This window comes from Phacochoerus africanus, chromosome 3, assembly GCF_016906955.1.
Source record: "Phacochoerus africanus isolate WHEZ1 chromosome 3, ROS_Pafr_v1, whole genome shotgun sequence".
In the NCBI taxonomy this organism is placed as follows: Eukaryota; Metazoa; Chordata; class Mammalia; order Artiodactyla; family Suidae; genus Phacochoerus; species Phacochoerus africanus.
The window spans coordinates 150,148,356-150,168,726 of NC_062546.1; the positions used below are offsets into that span (position 1 = coordinate 150,148,356).

The following is a 20,371-nucleotide window of genomic DNA, read 5'->3' on the forward strand; positions in this document are numbered from 1 at the left end:
GGCATGCCTTGGAGTATCAAACTGATATAAGAAAAAATCTAAGAGCACTTAAAGTTCTTAACCAAAGGGTGGTTTATAATCATCCATGTCTGCTATTTCTTTATCTCTTATATATGTAAAAGGAAATTTTTTTTCATATTTAGTAAAGGAAGTATAATTTCATACAAAATTACTCATAGTCAAAGGTTGTATTAAAAAATCTTTTCAGTTCTTTCAACATGTTCTGAATAAGGTATCACATTTATTAAGAGGTATAAAAATTGCCATATTTCTAATTCGAATGCACTCCAGTAGTAAGTGATGGAGGAATTTGCAAAGTTTATTTAGAAAAAAACTTAGTGAGTACACGAACAAGCAAAATAGAACAGTTGGTTCCCTGCTGTTAGATTTAGCTGTGGGGAGAAAAACAAACAAACAAACAAACAAAAACAACAAAAAAAAACCCCAAAAAACCCACCTACTTTCTCTGTGTTACCAGATCATTTATATACATTTCACTAATGAACCCCCAGCTTGAGGCCTTATTTCTATGTTAAATCTCCTTTGAAAGAAACATTCTCCCTTCTTTTCCTCATATTCACATTAAACAAAAGTCCAAAGTATGATATGCTGCTTCCTATTTAATGACATATAAAATAGGATTCCTTCTCTAAGCACAAGAAATGACATTGTTGAAAAAACACAGATGAGAAAGGAAACACTTTTTTTTTTGTCTTTTGTCTTTTTTGTTGTTGTTGTTGTTGTTGTTGCTATTTCTTGGGCCGCTCCCGCGGCATATGGAGGTTCCCAGGCTAGGGATTGAATCGGAGCTGTAGCCACCGGCCTACGCCAGAGCCACAGCAACGCGGGATCCGAGCCACGTCTGCAACCTACACCACAGCTCACGGCAACGCCAGATCGTTAACCCACTGAGCAAGGGCAGGGACCGAACCCGCAACCTCATGGTTCCTAGTCGGATTCGTTAACCACTGCGCCATGACGGGAACTCCAGGAAACACTTTTTTGAGCACAACTAAAATGTGGGTGCCTTCACAAGTATTTTCTAGTTGAATTGTCACAGTTTCTCCTTACAAGGTGAGGCTGAGAGAGATCAAGTATATTTAAGATTGCACAGGGAGTGACAGGAATGCAAACCTGTTTTTTCCTGTGTAGATGCAACTCGATATAGTATTGTAATCTTTATTTTTAGAAAACTTGCAAATCCAGGTGGGAGGAGTTTAGTAAAAGTGGCTAGGGAAATGTTTGACCAGCAAAAGTTTCTAGGTGTTTTTAGAAATCCTAACATTGTAAATAGGACCAGCTTCACGTAAGTGACCTGTGTCATCACGATGACCTTTGTTTAGAAAGGCCCTAGGCTTTAATGTTCTGCTGTTGCTGTATTGAAATCTCAATAACTTTTTTTTTGTCTTTTTAGGGCCACACCTTCGGCATATGGGGGTTCCCAGGCTAGGGGTTGAATCAGAGATACAGCTGCCGGCCTACACCATAGCCAGAGCAACACAGGATCCGAGCTGCATCTGTGACCTATACCACAGCTCATGGCAACGCCAGATCCTTAACCCACTGAGCAAGGCCAGGGATCGAACCCACAACCTCATGGTTACTAGTTGGGTTCATTAACCACTGAGCCACAATGGGAACTCCTGAAATCTCAATAACTTTTTAAGAAAGGCCTCCATATTTCCACTTTAAACTGGGTCACACAAACTATGTAGCTTGTCCTTCCTTCAAAGGACGACAAAGTGAGGATAAAGTTTAAAGATAAGAGGGCATTCCTTGAGAAGACAAAATGTGGTTAGCTCTCCACCTCAGGGTCACATGGCTTTCTGGAATACAATAAAGTCAGATGCCTTTGACAGGAGATATTCTAAGGGAGAACTTTCTGGGTGTGACGCTTTCTCTCCCCATCTACCTAGTCATTGTTTGTTGATGAACCTTTACAGGAAAAATTTAGTAGCCCAGCCCAGTACCTGCCAGAGGGGAGAAACAACGTCAGGACAGCAATGGGATCTGACCAGGTAGATAGCTAATATATGAGAGGGTAGCCACCTGACCTGCCTCTTAGTGTGCCCTCCTCAACTCTCCATCATGTGAGCTGGAGAGGCTATGGCAGATGGGCCTTGGAACAAAGCAGGGTCCAGAGTCCAATCAGTGGGAGGTCCTCCAAGGGGTCACCTCCTTTGTACATGTCTGGGGTAGAAGGGCAAGGCAGAAATAGTTGATCCCTAATTCTAAGAATAGAAGCATTCGTGGGCATCTCCCTGCACCTCCACCCCCATTCACCCAGAAAAGGACAACGAAGAGCACTGGCTTTCATACCCCCCAGGCCCTACCAAGTGGAGTAATATTAACTCACAGGGAAAAACAACATCTGATGAGCATAAGGAATACCCTGATGTACCTAAATCAGAGGACACAGAATTAATTTTATATATGAATAAAGCTCACCTTAGGATATAAAGAAGAACATTAGAAAGATGAAACAGGAAAAAAGTTATGAAGAAGAATCAATGTGAGGGACTGGGAATGAAAAATGTAATAATGGAAGTGAAGAACTCAGCAGAAGGGCTAAATAGCGGAAGGAGTGGAGTAGAGAAGTCAGTGAACTAGAAGATCAGGTATTAGAAGGGATAAAGAAATGGGAGGCAATAAAAATTATGAAGGAGAGAAGTAGGACATTGATATCAGTGTAACAGGACTTTCCAAAGTTATATGGCATCTAGGAATTACCATAATGAAGAACACACAGGACTACGCAAGCTAGATGCAACCAGTGTTGTGGGAAGAAGCACAATGAAATCTATGCCTTAATACCATATATGTAAATTGAAAATATGTAACTCTATATATTTTAGGGAGGGAATATATCTAAAGACACTGAATCCATTAGGGTAGGGTGAGAATGGAGATGTGAGAAAAACAGAGAATGAGGGCAAAAATAATAAGATAAACCAAGAGAGTAGGCAACCCAGAGATCTAGGATGAATTAAAGAGTTGGTGTAACTCTACACTGAGGCCAAACATTAAAAATCAATCAATCAATCAACAGCTGGCTAGATAGGTAAAAGCAGGCTAAGTCACTATCTAAAGTCACCAAAAAATCACAGAAAGTAACTAAAAAGAATACTTCACTCTTTTGCATAGAGGATTTAAAAAACAAACATGAATCAAACATCTTTTTTAATACCAGGCTCTGTCCTAGGAGCTGAGAATACCAGGATGAGTAATACACTGTCTCCACCATTGAAAAATGTTTTTCTGAGTCTAGTCCCATCATTTCAGCCAGTTCTGAAAAGGTGTTTTCCACACACATGTTGCTTTAAATTTAACAAGCATAACTGTTATGTTAATCTAAATCTTGTCTCTTTTGTGGGCGAACCTTAAAGAGAGTTTTGAGGTCACCTAGGCCCACCTTCCATGGCCTCAGAATTCTCTTCTAGTTTCCAGCTTTTGAAATTTACTTCCGTGTCGTGACCATGCACTGTTAGTATTTCTTCTCTATGGAATGGCTGTGGATAAATATTACCTCTGAGACAACTTCCCTCAGTCTCTCCTGTTTGGATTGAACACTGCTAGGACCTTTAACTCTCTCATCATAGACAAACTGGTCTGGTCATTGTTTTGCCTCATTCTGCCTTATTCATGAATAATCACCCTCACCTAATCAACCAGTCATACTCCGTCCATCTGCTCAAACCCCGTCCTTCTGGAAAGCCATCCTGAATCACACCAGAACAGAGTGTCAACTCCCTTGTCTACATTTACACTGATAAAGTCTCTTTCACTTATGTGACTCAAGGACCCCTGTTGCCTTGAATAACCAATTAACTTGCCATTGGAATATCTAGTGTCCCAAACTGATGACAACTATCTTAAAAAACCTTTTTATCAACACTTATGTTTGAACATTATCTCTAAATAGATATTCAATGATTCGATAATCTCTAAAGATGGCAATGAGATTAGAGGTTCTACAGGCCAGCCCATAGGTGAAGAAAAATCTTTTTTTTAATAAATGTTTTTATTATAGTTGATTAACAATGTTCTGTCAATTCCTGCTGTACAGCAAAGTGATACAGTCATATGTGTAATTCTTTTTCTCATATTATCCTCCATTGTGTTCCATTACAAGTGACTAGATACAGTTCCCTGTGCTATACAGCAGGATCTCATCGCTTACCCACTCCAAATGCAATAGTTTGCATCTGCTAACCGCAAATTCCCAGTCCATTCCACTCCCTCCCCCTCTCCCTTGGCAACTACATGTCTGTTCTCCTTGGCCATGAGTTTGATTCTTTTCTGTGGAAAGGTACATTTGTGCCGTATATTAGATTCCAGATATAAGAGATAACATATAGTATTTGTCTTTCTCTTTCTGACTTACTTCACTTAGTATGAGAGTCTCTAGTTGCATCCATGTTGCTGCAAATGGCATTATTTTGTTCTTTTTATGTCTGAGTAGTATTCCATTGTGTATATGTACCATATCTTCTTAATCCATTCATCTGTCATTGGGCATTTAGATTGTTCCCATGTCTTGGCTATTGTCAATAGTGCTGCAGTGAACATAGGGGTGAATGTATCTTTTTCAATGAAAGTTTTTTCTGGATATATGTCCAGGAATACATTGCTGGATCATATGGTAGTTCTATATTTAGTTTTCAGGGGTACCTCCATACTGTATGGTGTCGTCGCACGTTAAATTTTAAATTTTAAAGCCATTTTGAGTTTATTTTTGTGCATGGTGTGAGGGTGTGTTCCAGTTTCATTGATTTGCATGCAGCTGTCTGATTTTCCTAGCACCACTTGCTGAAGCAACTGTCTTTTTCCCATTTTATATTCTTCCCTCCTTTGTCAAAGATTAATTGGCCATAGCTGTCTGGGTTTATTTCTAGGTTTTCTATTCTGTTCCATTGGTCTGTATGTCTGTTTTGGTACCAGTACCACACTGTCTTGATTACTGTGGCTTTGTAATATTGCCTGAGGTCTGGGAGAGTTATGCCTCCTGCTTGGTTTTTGTTCCTCAGGATTGCTTTGGCAATTCTGGGTCTTTTGTGGTTCCATATAAATTTTTGGATTGTTTATTCTAGGTCTGTAAAAAATGTCATGGGTAGTTTGATAGGAATTGCGCTGAATCTGTAGATTGCTTTGGGTAGTATGGCCATTTTTATGATACTAATTTTTCCAACCCAGGAGCATGGAATATCTTTCCATTTCTTTGAATCCTCTTTAATTTCCTTGTTTTAATGTTTTATCGTTCTCAGCATCTAAGTCTTTCACCTCCTTGGTCAGATTTATTCCCATGTAGTTGATTTTTTTGGGTGCAATTTTAAAAGGTATTGTATTTTTGTATTCCTTTTCTAAAGTTTCATTGTTAGTATACAGAAATGCGACTGATTTCTGAATATTAATCTTATATCCCACTACTTTGCTGAATTGTTGATCAGTTTGAGTAGTTTTTGGGTTAAGTCCGTAGGGTTTTCTATATATAGTATCATGTCATCTGCATACAGTGACATTTTTACCTCTTCTCTTCCAATTTGGATGCCTTTTATTTCTTTGGTTTGTCTGATTGCTGTGGCTAGGACTTTCAATACTATGTTGAATAGCAGTGGTGAGAGTGGGCATCGTTGTCTTGTTCCAGATTTTAGTGGGAAGGCTTTTAGCTTCTCTCCATTGAGTATAATATTGGCTGCAGGTTTGTCATAAATGCCTTTTATTAACGTATATCCACTTTGGTAAGAGTTTTTTTTTTTTTATCATGAATGGATGTTTGATTTTGTCAAGTGCTTTTTCTGCATCTATTGAGATGATCATGTGGTTTTTGACTTTTCTTTTGTTAATGTGGTGTATGACATTGATTCATTTGCCTATGTTGAACCATCCTTGTGAACTTGGATGAATCCCACTTGGTCGTGGTGTATGATCTTTTTTATATGTTGTGGATTCAGTTGGCTAAAATTTTGTTGAGAATTTTTACATGTATATTCATCAAAGATACTGGCCTCTAATTTTCTTTTTTGGTAGTATCTTTGTCTGGTTTTGGTATTAGGGTTATGTTGGCTTCATAGAATGTCCTTGGGAGTGTTCCTTCTTCAACCTCTTGGAATAGTTTAAGTTCTTCCTTGTACGTTTGGTAGAATTCGCCTGTAAAGCTATCTGATCCTGGACTTTTGTTTGAGGTAGTGTTTTTTTTATTACATATTCAATTTCATTTCTAGTGCTCAGTCTGTTCAATTGATCTATTTCTTCTTGATTCAATTCTGGCAGGCTGTATGTCTCTAGAAAGTTATCCATTTCTTCTAGATTGTCCAATTTGCTGGCATATAGCTGTTCATAGCATTCTCTTATGGTTTTTTGTACTTCTGCAGTATCCATTGAGATTTCTCCTTTTTCATTTCTTATTTTGTTTGAGTTCTTTCTCTACTCTTCTTGGTGAGTCAATTTTGTCAATTTTGTTTACCTTTTTAAAGAACCAGCTCATGGTTTTATTGATTTTTTTCTATTGTTTTTTGAATCTCTATTATATTGATTTCTTCTATGATCTTTACGATTTTCTTCCCTCTGCTGGCTTTAGTTTTTGTTTGCTCTTTTTCTTTTCTTTTTTTTTATATAATGATTTTTATTTTTTTCCATTATAGCTGGTGTACAGTGTTCTGTCAATTTTCCAGTGTATAGCATGGTGACCCAGTTACACATACATGTATATGTTCTTTCTTCTCACATTATCATGCTCCATCATAAGTGACCAGACATAGTTCCCAGTGCTACACAGCAGGATCTCATTGCTAATCCATTCCAAAGGCAATAGTCTGCATCTATTAACCCCAAGCGTCCCATCCATCCCATTCCTCCCCTTCTGCCTTGGCAACCACAAGTCTATTCTCCAAGTCGATGATTTTCTTTTCTATGGAAAGATGCATTTATGCTATATATTAGCTTCCAGATATAAGTTATAACATATGGTGTTTATCTTTCTTTTCTGACTTATTTCACTCAGTATGAGAGTCTCTAGTTCCATCCATGTTGCTATAAATGGCATTATTTTGTTCTTTTTATGGCTGAATAGTATTCCATTACAATAGTATTACAATAGTATTCCATATAACCACATCTTCCTAATCCAATCATCTGTTAATGACATTTGGGTTGATTCCATGTCTTGGCTATTGTGAATAGTGCTACAATGAACATGCAGGTCCATGTGTCTTTTTCAAGGAAAGTTTTGTCCAGATATATGCCTAAGAGTGGGATTGCTGGGTCATATGGTAGTTCTATGTATAGTTTTGTAAGGTAGCACCATACTGTTCTCCATAGTGGTTTTACCAGCTTACATTCCCACCCACAGTGCAGGAGGGTTCCCTTTTCTCCACACCCACTCCAGCATTTGTTATTTGTGTACTTATTAATGATGGCCATTCTGACTGGTGTGAGGTGGTACCTCACAGTAGTTTTGACTTACATTTCTCTAGTAATCAGTGATGTTGAGCATTTTTTCATGTGCTTGTTGGCCATCTGTATATCTTCCTTGGAGAAATGTCTATTCAGGGTCTTTTGCCCATTTTTCCATTGGGTTGTTGGCTTTTTTGCTGTTGAGTTGTATAACTTGTTTGTATATTTTAGTGTTCTTCTTTTTCTAATTCTTTTAAGTAGTGTTATTCTTTTTCTTATTCTTTTAAGTTGTCTAGTTGAGATTCTTCTTCTTTTGTGAGGAAGGCCTGTATTGCTATGAACTTCTCTCCAAACACAGCTTTTGAATCATCCCATAGATTTTGAATTGTTATGGTGAAGGAAAATTCTTACATCATACAGAATTCTTCATGGGAAGTGATAAAATAGGAACTCCCAGTAAAGCAAACATCCTTTTTTTTTTTTTAGAAAATAAATTTATTTGAAAGGATGCTACAGAAAAATAGGTTTTTTCTCCTCAGTTTCCCAAACAAGTTTGGCTCAAAAACTACTTATTGAGTACATGGGTGCAATACTGAGCTTCTGCATGAGTTCTATTGCTGGTTTCTGAGTGGCTTAGGACCCTGAACAGAAACAGTCAACTTGTCTGAAGTATGATGAAATTTATCAGGAATTCATATTCTTTTTAAACAAAATTTGACTGGGTACTCAAATGGCTTAGCTTATCCACAAAATGTGTTATCTGGCAATATGAATTCATCCACAATAAGAAGTATTTTATATTTAAAGGATATTAGGTTACATGGGAAAATATTTATGATAAAGTTGTAAATGAAAAAAAGCATGACTCTAATGCTGTGAGTTTCTATGGTTATGTATGGAAAGACTGAAAGTAGTGCACAAACACTTTAATAATGGTTATCTTGAAGAATTCACTTTATTGTCCCTTCATTTTTCTTACAGTTAAGTAATTTTCTATGATGTAATTTATATAATAAAATATATATTATTAAAATGTATTTCTTAAATCTTTATCCATACAACATAGGGATAATGATGCAAATAATATCTACATCTTTCTATTTATGTACCTCTGAGCTACAAAGTTAAACTGTAAAGTATGATATAAGCTAAACTGAGGTTATTTGCTAATGAATATTACCAAATTGTTCTCAGGGCTGTGAGAAACCATAATAAATCCACAGTTACTGTAAATATCACCCCAAAGTATGCCTAGGTTATATGAATATACCATTTTTTAAATTCATTTTTAAAGGAAGCAAACATCCAACACAATTCAGGTCACTTCTTTCACTTAGCATTTAGGAATTTGAATAGAATTTTCATTGATAAAACTTGAGAATCACACATATGGAATAAAATGCTACATAACTTCAATGAAAAAATTCTCAGATAAACTAAAAGCTGAAAAACTTTAAAGAACTTAAAAAATCATTACCCATAACAGCCTTTCAAAACCGAGTCTGTTTCAATCAGGCAAATATTCAAACCATACAGTATGAATAGCTGTGTATACTGCAGTGTTCAAAGAAAAGCAAAAACCAACAAATGAAAGCATTGTGATCCCTGTGAAGGGATTTCAGTCTAGATAAAGGCAACCTGCTGTCTCCTCTGCCCTCACCCCTCCAAATCCCATCCTCCAAAGTATGTCCACATTTAATTGCCTTGTCTTCTGTATATTTGCCCATTGTCTAGTCATGTTGGCCCATTGTTTCCCAGAGCTTCTCAACTTAGCTATACCTACAACTGTCAACTACCCAAGATATTAATGAGAAAGTTCTCTAAGTCTTTGATATTAACTAAAGTATTCACTAAAGTATCCATTCAAATAGATCTTCGTTTTCTTGTAGATCAAAATGGAGTACCCAAAAAGAACTTTGAAAAATATTTATACACCCCACATGTACAAATTAGTCAATTTCCAAGTAAAAAGACACAATGGCAAGAGGAGAACATGGCTGTTCTGCACCTCCTGCTTTCAGGACTTCATGGTTCCATTTTGTACATCCACACACCTATAAATGGTTGCCAGGCTAGTAGCCAGCACTTTTTGCAAAACTAAGAAACATAATGCAAGTTAAACAACTATGGAACTATATATGGGAATGGCAAGCAAACTGCACAAAGGGAGTTTTCAGTACTCCTCTAAATTAGCTATAGAAGTGTATTTAACAAAAGTCCATATAGTTTTAAATTATTTTTTAATGTCTCTTACCTTTGCTTTTAGTATCAGTTCCTCATGCTTACGAATTAGCTCTTCATTATCTGAAAGTGATGAACCCAGACTTTGTTCCTGTAAATCTCTTATAGCTTTCTGAAACCAAGAAGTAACCTAGGTAAGAAGTAGCAAAGAGAGATAAAATTTCAGATGATTAGAATTAGTGAATAAAACTTCAGAAATACTTCCCTAAGCTTTCAAATTTAAGCTACTTCGATTTCTTTCTATATAAATTCATCTCATGTATTAAATTAATATAATCAGGTTTTTTTTTTCTTCATTTCAATCTCTCACATGCTTAAGAGAAAAAGCAAAATCATACCCAGAATTCATGAAAACACTATATCATTTCAGTGGATGACAGAGCATGAAGAAAATAATTCAAAATTTCCTAACAAAGAAGAACCAAAATAAATTCCTATGCAGTCTACAAACCATGCTTTTAGAATATAAATCTTTCCTGTATAAGATTATGAATCTGAGCATAGTTACATAGACTCACATGAAGATATTAAATAGCATATATAGACTTATGTTTCTACTATCAAAAGACAATGCAAAATTTGTTTGCTGCAACTGCTGAAAATCTGTATTCAGAAAATGAAGTTATTAAAATTCCATCGACATTATAAATGGCTAAGGGCATAACACACTCATTTAGACTTGATTTACAACATGTGCCTTACACAGTGTCCAAACAACAACTAACAGAAGACTTGAAGGAAGCTGTACCTTTAAAATGATGATATAAGTAGATAAGAGACTGATAACATGTGGCCCCGGGATTCAGTTTCCTTATCCCAATTAAAGGAAAGAGTTGGGTTTTTATCTCAAGTACTACACAGCACTGTCCTCATGATCACATCATAGCTACTGATTCCTGAGGACCCACTACATGCTAGGTGGTTTGCTAGTTGCTTTGCAGGCATCATTTCCATAAAAAGTATGGTATCAACATTGTAGAGATGAAGAGAGGTTAAGCAACTTATCCAGGGCCATATAGTAAGTGGCAGAGCCAGGATTTGTACCCAAACCAATATTATTCCAAAGTCGATGCTCTTTCAACTGTGCCCTGCTGCCATCCTTGGGTAACCAAAGGCTTACAGCCCTGGGCATCAGGGGAAATTACTGCAAACCTGAAAAATAAATCCAAGCAGCCCACTCAAAATTGTGGGAACTGCCCAAGCATTATACTATGTCTTTGTCCAGCCTCACTTGTCTTGCCTGCAACAGCCTCAGGATTTCTCTGAACTCTTAGCAACATGGAGAAATGTGTGAAGCAAGTGGCCAAGGAAGGAGCTAGGTTAGTTCTGAAGTGCCGCACAACAAACAAAGACACCCCCCCATACACACACACCATAAAAGGTAAGTTATGGGTTATGTAGAATAGTACACTGCATTACCATTACAAGGCTGATGTCCCAAAGCTGACTGTGAGGTCAAATGCCTATACCAACACTTAGCATTTTTCAACATGGAACAGGCAGTAAAATAGGCAGCGGGAGGGTTCCTCCAGCTTTCTGCTAATTAGAAATCTTTGGTAACAAGAATTTTAGAATACCATCAATGGAAAGAAAAGAATAATGGTGACCCTGCAGCAGTTTTCGTGTGAAGTGTGTCTCATTTTCTTCAGAACATTTGGTAATCTCCGTACAATACACACATCTACAGTCACCACATCTACAGTACCATGTTCATGTATTTATAATTATTTGAAGATAGTTTGTCTTTCTGTTACCCCAGTTAGAATTAAATGATATGTGATATATGCCTATTAGAACACACAGTATTTTGTCGAGTTGTAAAATTTCATTAGCTTATTAAATTTTTATTAAAATTTCTCACAAAAGATGCAGCGAGCCCACATAAAAACAACCAGAGGGGGTGATTTAAGAGTTTCATCAAAGAAACATGGATCATGAATAGAACTAACTCTCAGAGGCCCTTTATTTTGTTAAGTACTGAGAGTGAGTTTTAATTATCTTAAGCTAAAATGAAAGGAACTCAGAAATCTCAGGAATGCCTTAATAGGGGAAGTTAATATAGAATCTGAGTGAAGAAAACATGGGTACAAACAGGTGTTCACTAATCTCTAAAAACAGGTGAGAAGTCTGAACCCTCAGATAATCCTATTCAATTCTGTGAGTCACAGGTTTGTCATCTAACACATGCCAACAGTGATGAGGCAGGAAAGGAGTGAGTTGTTTTGATTTTTTAAAGCAATCTACCGACCTCATCCCCTAGATTTGGCAAATATACTTCCACCCCCAAAGAATACTATTCCTTTGGGCATGGCAATACCATTACCTGTAGGAGGATGTAGTTGAAGGTCTGCGGTAGTGTACCATATATCCTGATCACAATAAACTTACTGACGCTCTAGAGCTACACATTTTTACTATCACATGCATGCTGAGAAGAAACATGAAAATGTGGCACAAAACTCAGAAGAAAATAGATCATCATGGGGATGTTATGTATCATCATGAGGCATTCACACACGTGAGCAGCCTCTTAGAGCAATGTTAATATGCGTGCTGTGAGATGCACACAGAATAGACTCTCAGAGTCCTTCTGCTATAAAACAAAGACACCCTCAATAACTGATGGCATGCCAACCATAATGTAAACCTGTCACTGCATCCTGTGAGCAGCCACTGCAGACAGCTGCATAGATATTCCAAGAGCACTTTTTATAAGCGTTTAAATTATATCAGCTGCTGTCCTAAAGCCTGGGTGATAAGTACATAAATGATGTATCAGGACATTCTGTAGAACATGGTCCCCGAAAAAGGACAAAAATATGAGCCTAGGGTGGGCGGGATGTGGAAAGAAAGGAAGAACAGAAAGCATTCAGGGTATATGCTGGAAATTGGTTCTGGGCAATGATGAATTAAAGGGGGAAAATAAGAATATTTTTCCTTTTTCTTCCTAGTTCCTACCTTTCATACTGATCTAAGTGATGTGTTTATGGTCATCCCGCCTACCTGTTTGACATGACATTCTAAGCACTCTGTTCAGAGGAGGTAGAACTAAGGCAGAGACAGAGTGGGGGAGGCCTCATTTTATTTTATTTTTGCAGAGGGGAGGTGGGAGTTGGAGGGGAAATACCTGCCAGAGAGTGCAGGGAGACAGAGAGAAAGGGAAGGGAAATCAGCAAAGATGCAAAGAAGGAGCAATGAGCGATATTCAATGAAAACCAAGAGCTGCCTTGGGAGTTAAAGAGAGATGAAAATTCAGTCAAATGAGACAAATCTGTGTTGTCCTACACAGTAGCCGCTAACCATAGATGGCTATCAAGTACCTGGAATGTGACAAATCCAAACTGAGATGTGCTAAGTATAAACTTTCATAGATTTAGCATAAAAATAATGAAAATATCTTAAGAATGTTAATTTTGATTAGATGTTGAAAAAGTATTTTAGATCTAAAAAAAGTATTTTAGATCTTTTGGATTAAACAAAATATGTTACTGCTTTTCACTTTTTATGTGGGTATTTACTTTTTCAATTTTTTTTTCTCTTTTTTGGTCTTCCTCTCTCTCTCTTTTTTTTTTTTTTTTTTTTTAAGGGCTGCACCTGTAGCACATGGAATTTCCCAGGCTAGGGGTCAAATTGGAGCTGTAGCTGCTGGCCTACGCCACAACCACAGCAATACAGGACATGAGCCATGTCTGTGACCTATACCACAGCTCAAGGCAACGTCGGATCCTTTACCCACTGAGTGAGGAAAGGGATCAAAATCCTCATGTGTACTAGTTGGGTTCATTACCACTGAGCCACAATGGGAACTCCCTAATGGTTCTTTCAGAGAAGGTTATTTGCTAAGGAACCAGGGGATCAGATGATGGCTTTGAGGAAAGCAAAAGTAACAAAGGGGTTCACTCCAAGTTTTTATTTGACTAGATGAGACAGCATCTTTTGCAGATGCAGGAAACTGAAGATGCATTAAGGAGAGTTGAGGCAGGAATGTACCAGAAAGAGAGGGAAGATTGGAAGAGAGCACTGCTGAACATATCAGTTGTGAGCAAGCAAAGCCTAGTTTTTGCTTGTTAAATAACCCAATCTCACCTCGACCCCTGCTGGGAGATAAGAATGAGGAAAGTAAGAGAAATGAACAAGACCTTCCCAGAGAGGTGGCCGTGCTACTCCAGGCAGATACAGGTTATCTCATCTGATCCTTACACCTCCTACGAGGGATATACTTGCTTTTTCCACAGAGAAGGAAACAGACCCAGTCAGTGTAAGCAATTCATCTAAGGTCACACAACCAACAAGAGGAAAGTCCCATAGGTTGAGGCAGAAATGCTGTAGTCAGAATTCATGATTTTCTTTCTGGTGTTTTTGTTTCCCATCATAGCCAGCTATAGAACAAAGGATACCAGGGAAGAGAGATGGTTCTCATTAGGCCATGTTTATGAATGTTCTTAAGATAAAAAAAACAAAATGCCAACACTGTGTCTAACGTGGAAATAAGTTCTGTGAATAATCACAGGGGCTCAATGGAAAGATTGTATTAGAGAGTAGAGGGATGGTGTGTTTTAGAGGAAGAGGCCAAACACAGGACAAAAACACATGGGAGAATAAGCCAGAAAAAATTTTCTGATGGTCAAGGATAAACAACTCAGGTGGCAAGAAGGTGAACTTTTGCTGCAGCCCAAAGTTAGCTATCACACTACCATAAACTATCACGGTCTCTTTTTCTGCAATTTGTTCTACAATCCATGATCAGATTTTATTTTTTGATCTTTGTTTAAAACTATGCTGGAGGAGGTGAGCTAGCAATAAGCAATTCAAACATCTTAACAGCAGTGCTTAAGGGAAGATGAAAGTCTCTCCAAATCACTTTCATTTTCTTTTCCACAGGCAGGACAGCTCTTGTTGGATAACCAGGTGCTATTAGAGACAAAATACTGATAAAGGGGAAAAAAGGCTTCAGTTATACATCTCCTTTAACCCAAGATGTTTGATAGTCTCTCTTCCAATTATCAAAAATGCACACATATACAAAGGTGTTTTCAATTATAGTTAATAGCCACAGCTGACAGTTCTAATGTCTACTTTGATTTTGAAGGCATGCAAGTATTATAACAACAATGCTAGCTCCCATAAAGTTTAGTTCCTTTTCTTTTTTACAGTAGGGGACCAGTTGTCATAATTTTGTATTAGGCAATTTCGTCAAACGTGCTCTGTATTTAACTAGGCAATAACTAGACTTCAAATATCCATTAGCTCCACTAGGTGATATCAGAAGAGGCATAAAAATTGTGTCTCTGAGGTTTGTACCCAGACTTGGGAGCAGGGAAAGAATGAATTTCCACCAAAATGTGAATTGAGTTTCTTTCTGGAGGTATTCTAGGATTAATCTAATTACTGAGTTATCATTACCTAGACTTTGGCTCAGAGATTCTAAATGATAAAGCTCACAATCTTTTTTGTGGAACTTGGAAGCCCTCCATGAATTACTGAAGTCAACTGGAAGGTATTAGTAGCCCCTCAACAAATGATGGAATCCTAGTATTCTCTATTTCAGGCAGTAGGAAAGCTAAAATACATTGCTTATGTCTTGAGGCAAAATTTTTGTTACTTTATTAACAGCTTCACAATCTATCTCCCTGTCTGGGGAGCACTTAGCGGTCTATGCCAAGATATGCTCTAAGTATTTTAACATCTTCAATCTCATTTTTTTTTATTTCAAAGCTTTGTTTTTTAAATTTATTTTTTATTGTTATTTCCCCCAACACACTTTTTTTCCCCACTGTACAGCATGGGGACCCAGTTATACATACACATATACATAATTTTTTCTTCCATTGTTGTGCTGCGTTGTAAGTATCTAGACATAGTTCTCAGTGCTACACAGCAGGATCTCATTGTAAATCCATCCCAAGAGCAATAGTTTGCATCCATTGACCTCAAGCTCCCAATCCCTCATTTATTTTTATAACAAATTTATAAATAAATGCGGTTATTATTTCCATTTTACAGAAAAGATGACTGAGACACAGAGGCTGAGTAACTTGCCCGAAGTCACATAGCAAGGAAATGTAAAAGCTGGGATTGATATCCACCCATCTGTACCAGAGTCACTCTGACTACTTCTGACATGCAGCGTCATTGAAAGGAAGGGTGGTGGCATGTATTCTAATTAAGAAGGGGCCCCATTGCTTTTAAAATCACATGCTTCCCCTACAACCACTTTAAGATAGTTTGCATTTATCCTGGCATAATTTAGAGCGAATTCTGGAGTCAGCTCATGTGCTGAAATGAAATTATGTGATAAATTTTAATCTACAAGTGGCTGGAAAGTCATGTGCATCAGTTACTGGACCAAACTATGGGATATAGTATTGACTCTTATTTTGGTTTTATAACACCCAATGTTCAAAAGCTACATGCAAAGACAGATTTAAAAAAAAAAACCTTACTATGTGGTAGCCACTAAGCTAGGTACTTTGGTCGTTAACTCATTAAATTAAGCTGATCAATCATTCAAGCTACAAATCTTAGAAGGTAGCATCATATAAAGGAGAATATACACATGTGTGCATGCATCTGAGTGTGCATGTGTGGTGCGTGCGTGTGCGCGCGCGCGCGCGCGCGCGCACACACACACACACGGAGAGTTTTACAGTTGTCCAGCAGGTACAAGACTGTTGCCCTGAGGCTGTGCTTTTATGTGTCATCTCAGATAGCATTTTAATTACCTATTGACAAAGAATATGATTACACATGGCTACATGACTATGATACACATGGTATTCAAATTATAAAACCTTCCAAATGTGAATTCTATTACCTATTTTTTCCTCCCACAGAGATGTGTATCTTGTAAGTATATGTGATTGGGAAGTAAAAAGAAACTATCTGCCCTTATGTCTTATTTGATTCCCCAGATGTCCTTGATACTGTCTTATACAAAGAGACCATGAATAACTTAGTCTTAATTTATTTGTTTGTCTCACTTATTCCTGATTGGAGCAATTGAGAAAAATTACATTCATAAATCTTCTTGCCAAGATAATTAATTATGCACGAAATACTCCAAGCTGCTTCTGATTTTCATTAATGAAGGAGATTATCTGCAAAATAAGACACTGCTGGAGTTGGGGAAAAAGGTCAGCTGCTCATCTTCAAATCTAAAACAAGTACACATTTTTACATCTGAAAAACAATGATAGAGAACATGCTATGATTATGTTTTTCAGGCTATCTGTGGTTTTTATTTTCATTTTTTTCTTTTTTTCTGCAATTGATGAAAATCTTTTTTTTTTTTTTTTTTTTTTGGTCTTTGTCTTTTTAGGGCCGCACCCATGGTGCATGGAGGTTCCCAGGCTAGGGGTCTAATCAGAGCTACATCTGCCCACCTACGCCACAGCTACAGCAATGCTGGATCCAAGCCATGTCTGTGATCTAAACCACAGCTCACGGTAATGCCGGATCCTTAACCCATGGAGCGAGGCCAGGGATTGAACCTGAAACTTCATGGTTCCTAGTTGGATTCGTTTCTGCTGTGCCACAATGGGAACTCCTGAAACAAATCTTAAGCTGCTGTTATTCTGGTCACCTAACTTCTTTGCCAAAGGAGAATTAGCTGAACTATTATAGTTCAAAAGCATTGGGGCACTGGAGTTCTTGTCATGGTACAGAGGGAAGGAAGCGACTAGGAACCATGAGGTTGCAGGTTCGATCCCTGGCCTTGCTCATTTGGTTAAGGGTCTGGCATTGCTGTGAGCTGAGGTATAGGTCACAGACACGGCTCAGATCCTGCATTGCAGTGGCTGTGGTATAGGCCTGTGGCTGCAGCTCCGATTTGACCCCTAGCCTGGGAAACTCCATAAGCCACAGGTGCAGCCCTAAAAAGCAAAAAATACTAAACCAAAACAAAAAACAAACAAACAAAAGCATTAGGGCATAAAACACTTAGAAACAGAGAAGAACTAAATGCATGTTTTAAATGGCTCTTCTGAAAGAAGACGCATTATATATTCAGACATCCACATTACTATTCATCAGTAATCTTTGCTCTAATTCTCCATTTAATTTTCCTTCTTCTTACATGGTTAAGATGATTGACAAAGCTGATACTTTATTAATGTAAAGTTTGATAGCGCCTACGTTCCCTTAAAAAAATCACAGAACTGACAAAAATATCTTTACTCTCCAATGAAACATGCACTTCTGTGGTTCCATGGTGTGCTAGGCTTAGCAGGTAGATCATGTGGGAACTTGATGGTCATAGAACTCAAAATTACTCAGTCACCCTCAATTTGGTATCCCTGCTGCTATTCTTACTCATTGCATCATCAACAAAACTTTAAACAGAACACTCAGGAAAACAAAAACTTAGGTAATTATGTTTGTGCCTACCTGGATTTTGAAATATTTCCCTGTTCACATAATTATCAACATGGTAAATACTAATTATTGTTTATAACACTGAGAAACTGAAAGGACTCTACTTCTTCATCAATAACATATTGTTTAAATTATGCTACATTCAAATAGTGAAATACTACAGGAAAATTATCTATGGTACTTTTTTTTAGGGCTGCACTTGTGGCACATGGAAGTTCCCAGGCTAGGGGTTGAATTAGTATCTCTTGTACTTTTGACACAAGACTATGTCTGTGACTTTTTCAATTTAATACAGATTAATTAATTAAATAGTAGGCATAGTTTAATTCCATTAGTTTTGTTTGTTTTGATGTTTCTTTAATAAGTGTATATGTGCCTATGACTAGGCTTATGCATGGATAAAGGTCTAAAAGGTAGGAGCATGTCAAATGCTAAGTGCAACTATCTGTCTGGATAGTGATCTCATCTACATCTTAAACTCATTAATAAATGAACATTGCTAGGTCACAAGCAGAAAAAAAATCAACCACCTTTTTGTTTTAAACTATTAATTGAGTGCCCATGAAGTATGGCTGGTAAGATTCTAAAAATGACTTCTATTTGATGATACCTTGTGAATAGAAAATAAATAATGAAATTAGCCTTTAATGTAAGATCAGCCTTTATGTGAGCAGAGGAGTAGGGCTGAGGGGATATGTCATATGTTGGGCCTTCACTGTCCTTTTTAGACATGATGATAAAAAATGCTAATACTGATACAGAAGTCTCCATGTGCCAGGTACTGTTCTAGAAACTTGATATATAATAACACATTTGATAATACTAATAACACTTTGGTGTGGGTATGATTAATCAACATTTTATAGAAAACTGAGCCTCAAGGAGGTTAAATAATTGCTGGTAAATGTGGAGCCAGGATTTGAACCCAGCCCACAATCTGGCCCCAGGATTTGTGCTCTTAAAAGCACACGGAAACAACAGTGACTGTATTAATTACTCCAGCTGCTGCCGCTAGTATTAGCAAAAGAAAATACAACATGGGATGTTGTAAAATTAAGAGCCTACTTTTTTTTTTTTTTAGGGTTACACCCAAGGCATATGGAGGTTCCCAGGCTAGGGGTCTAATCAGAGCCGCAGCCGACAGCCTACGCCATGGCCATAGCAATGCAGGATCCAAGCCACGTCTTCGACCTATACCTCAGCTCACGGCAACACCAAATCCTTAACCCACTAAGCAAGGCCAGGGATCAAACCCACAACCTCATGGTTCCTAATCAGATTCGTTTCCACTGCACCACGATGGGAACTCTGTAGAGCCTACATTTTATATTTAAAGAAATGATTATCTTATTTATTGACTGATTTTATTTAAAATAATATTTATCTATAAGACTATGACTAAATTGATTTTGGTTCTAGACTATCAGGAGTCTAAATGAAACACATCTGTGCCTTCTTAAAGCTTTACTATACCTATGGCAGCCTCTGATGACTAAAAAGTATTAAGAGACTTGAACACATATGACAACAGTAATGCCAAACCCAAGACAAAGTATAGGAATCAATGAGAAAGTATTCAGAAATTGTAAGGTTTAATCAAGGAGAGGGATGACAAAGAAACTAATACTTACTAAGCATCTTCTAAAATGGTAGGCATTGTGCTACAGGTTTTATACATGTTATTTCATTTAATCCTTAGAACAACTCTGTGAATTGTTATTATTTCCAATTTAAAGATTGGACTTACTAAAACAAGGAGATACCAGTGCACATCTGTCAGAATGGCCAAAGTCCAAGACACTGATAACACCAAGTGCTGGCAAGGATGTGGAGCAACAGGAACTCTTTCAAAAGTGGTACAGCCACTTTGGAAGGCAGTTTGGCAGTTTCTTATAAACATACTCTTATCATGTATCATCCAGCAATTGTGTTCCTTGATATTTACCCAAACGGATTAAAAACTTACATCTATGCAAAAACCTGCATAAGGATACATAGAACAGCTTCATTCATAATGACCCAAACTTGGAAGCAACCAAGATGTCCTTTAATAGGTGAATGAATAAACAAACTGCAGTAATCCAGACAATGGAATATTATTGAGTACTTAAAAAAAGAGTTATTAAGCCATGAAAACACATGGAAGAATCTTAAATGTATACTTAATAAACAAAGAAGACAATCCAAAATGGCTATATACTGTGTAGTTTCACCTATATGGCATTCTGGAAAAAGCAAAACTATAGAGACAGTAAAAAGATCAGTTGTTGCCAAGGATTAGGCATGGAGGGATGAATAGGTGGGGCATAGAGGAGTTTTAGGGCAGTAGAATTATTCTGTACACTTCAATGGTGAATACATCATT

The 20,371-nt window shown here is 37.4% G+C and overlaps 1 protein-coding gene across 6 annotated transcripts in view; it reads right to left on the minus strand.

Annotated features, from left to right (window-relative positions):
- CCDC141 (coiled-coil domain containing 141) overlaps positions 1-20,371 on the minus strand; it is a 207,241-nt gene that overhangs the window by 121,150 nt on the left and 65,720 nt on the right. For all 6 annotated transcript variants that reach the window (XM_047772988.1, XM_047772987.1, XM_047772989.1 and 3 more), the window contains exon 6: positions 9,647-9,763. In XM_047772988.1, the coding sequence (XP_047628944.1) occupies positions 9,647-9,763 (117 nt within the window). The remainder of the gene's footprint in view (positions 1-9,646; positions 9,764-20,371) is intronic.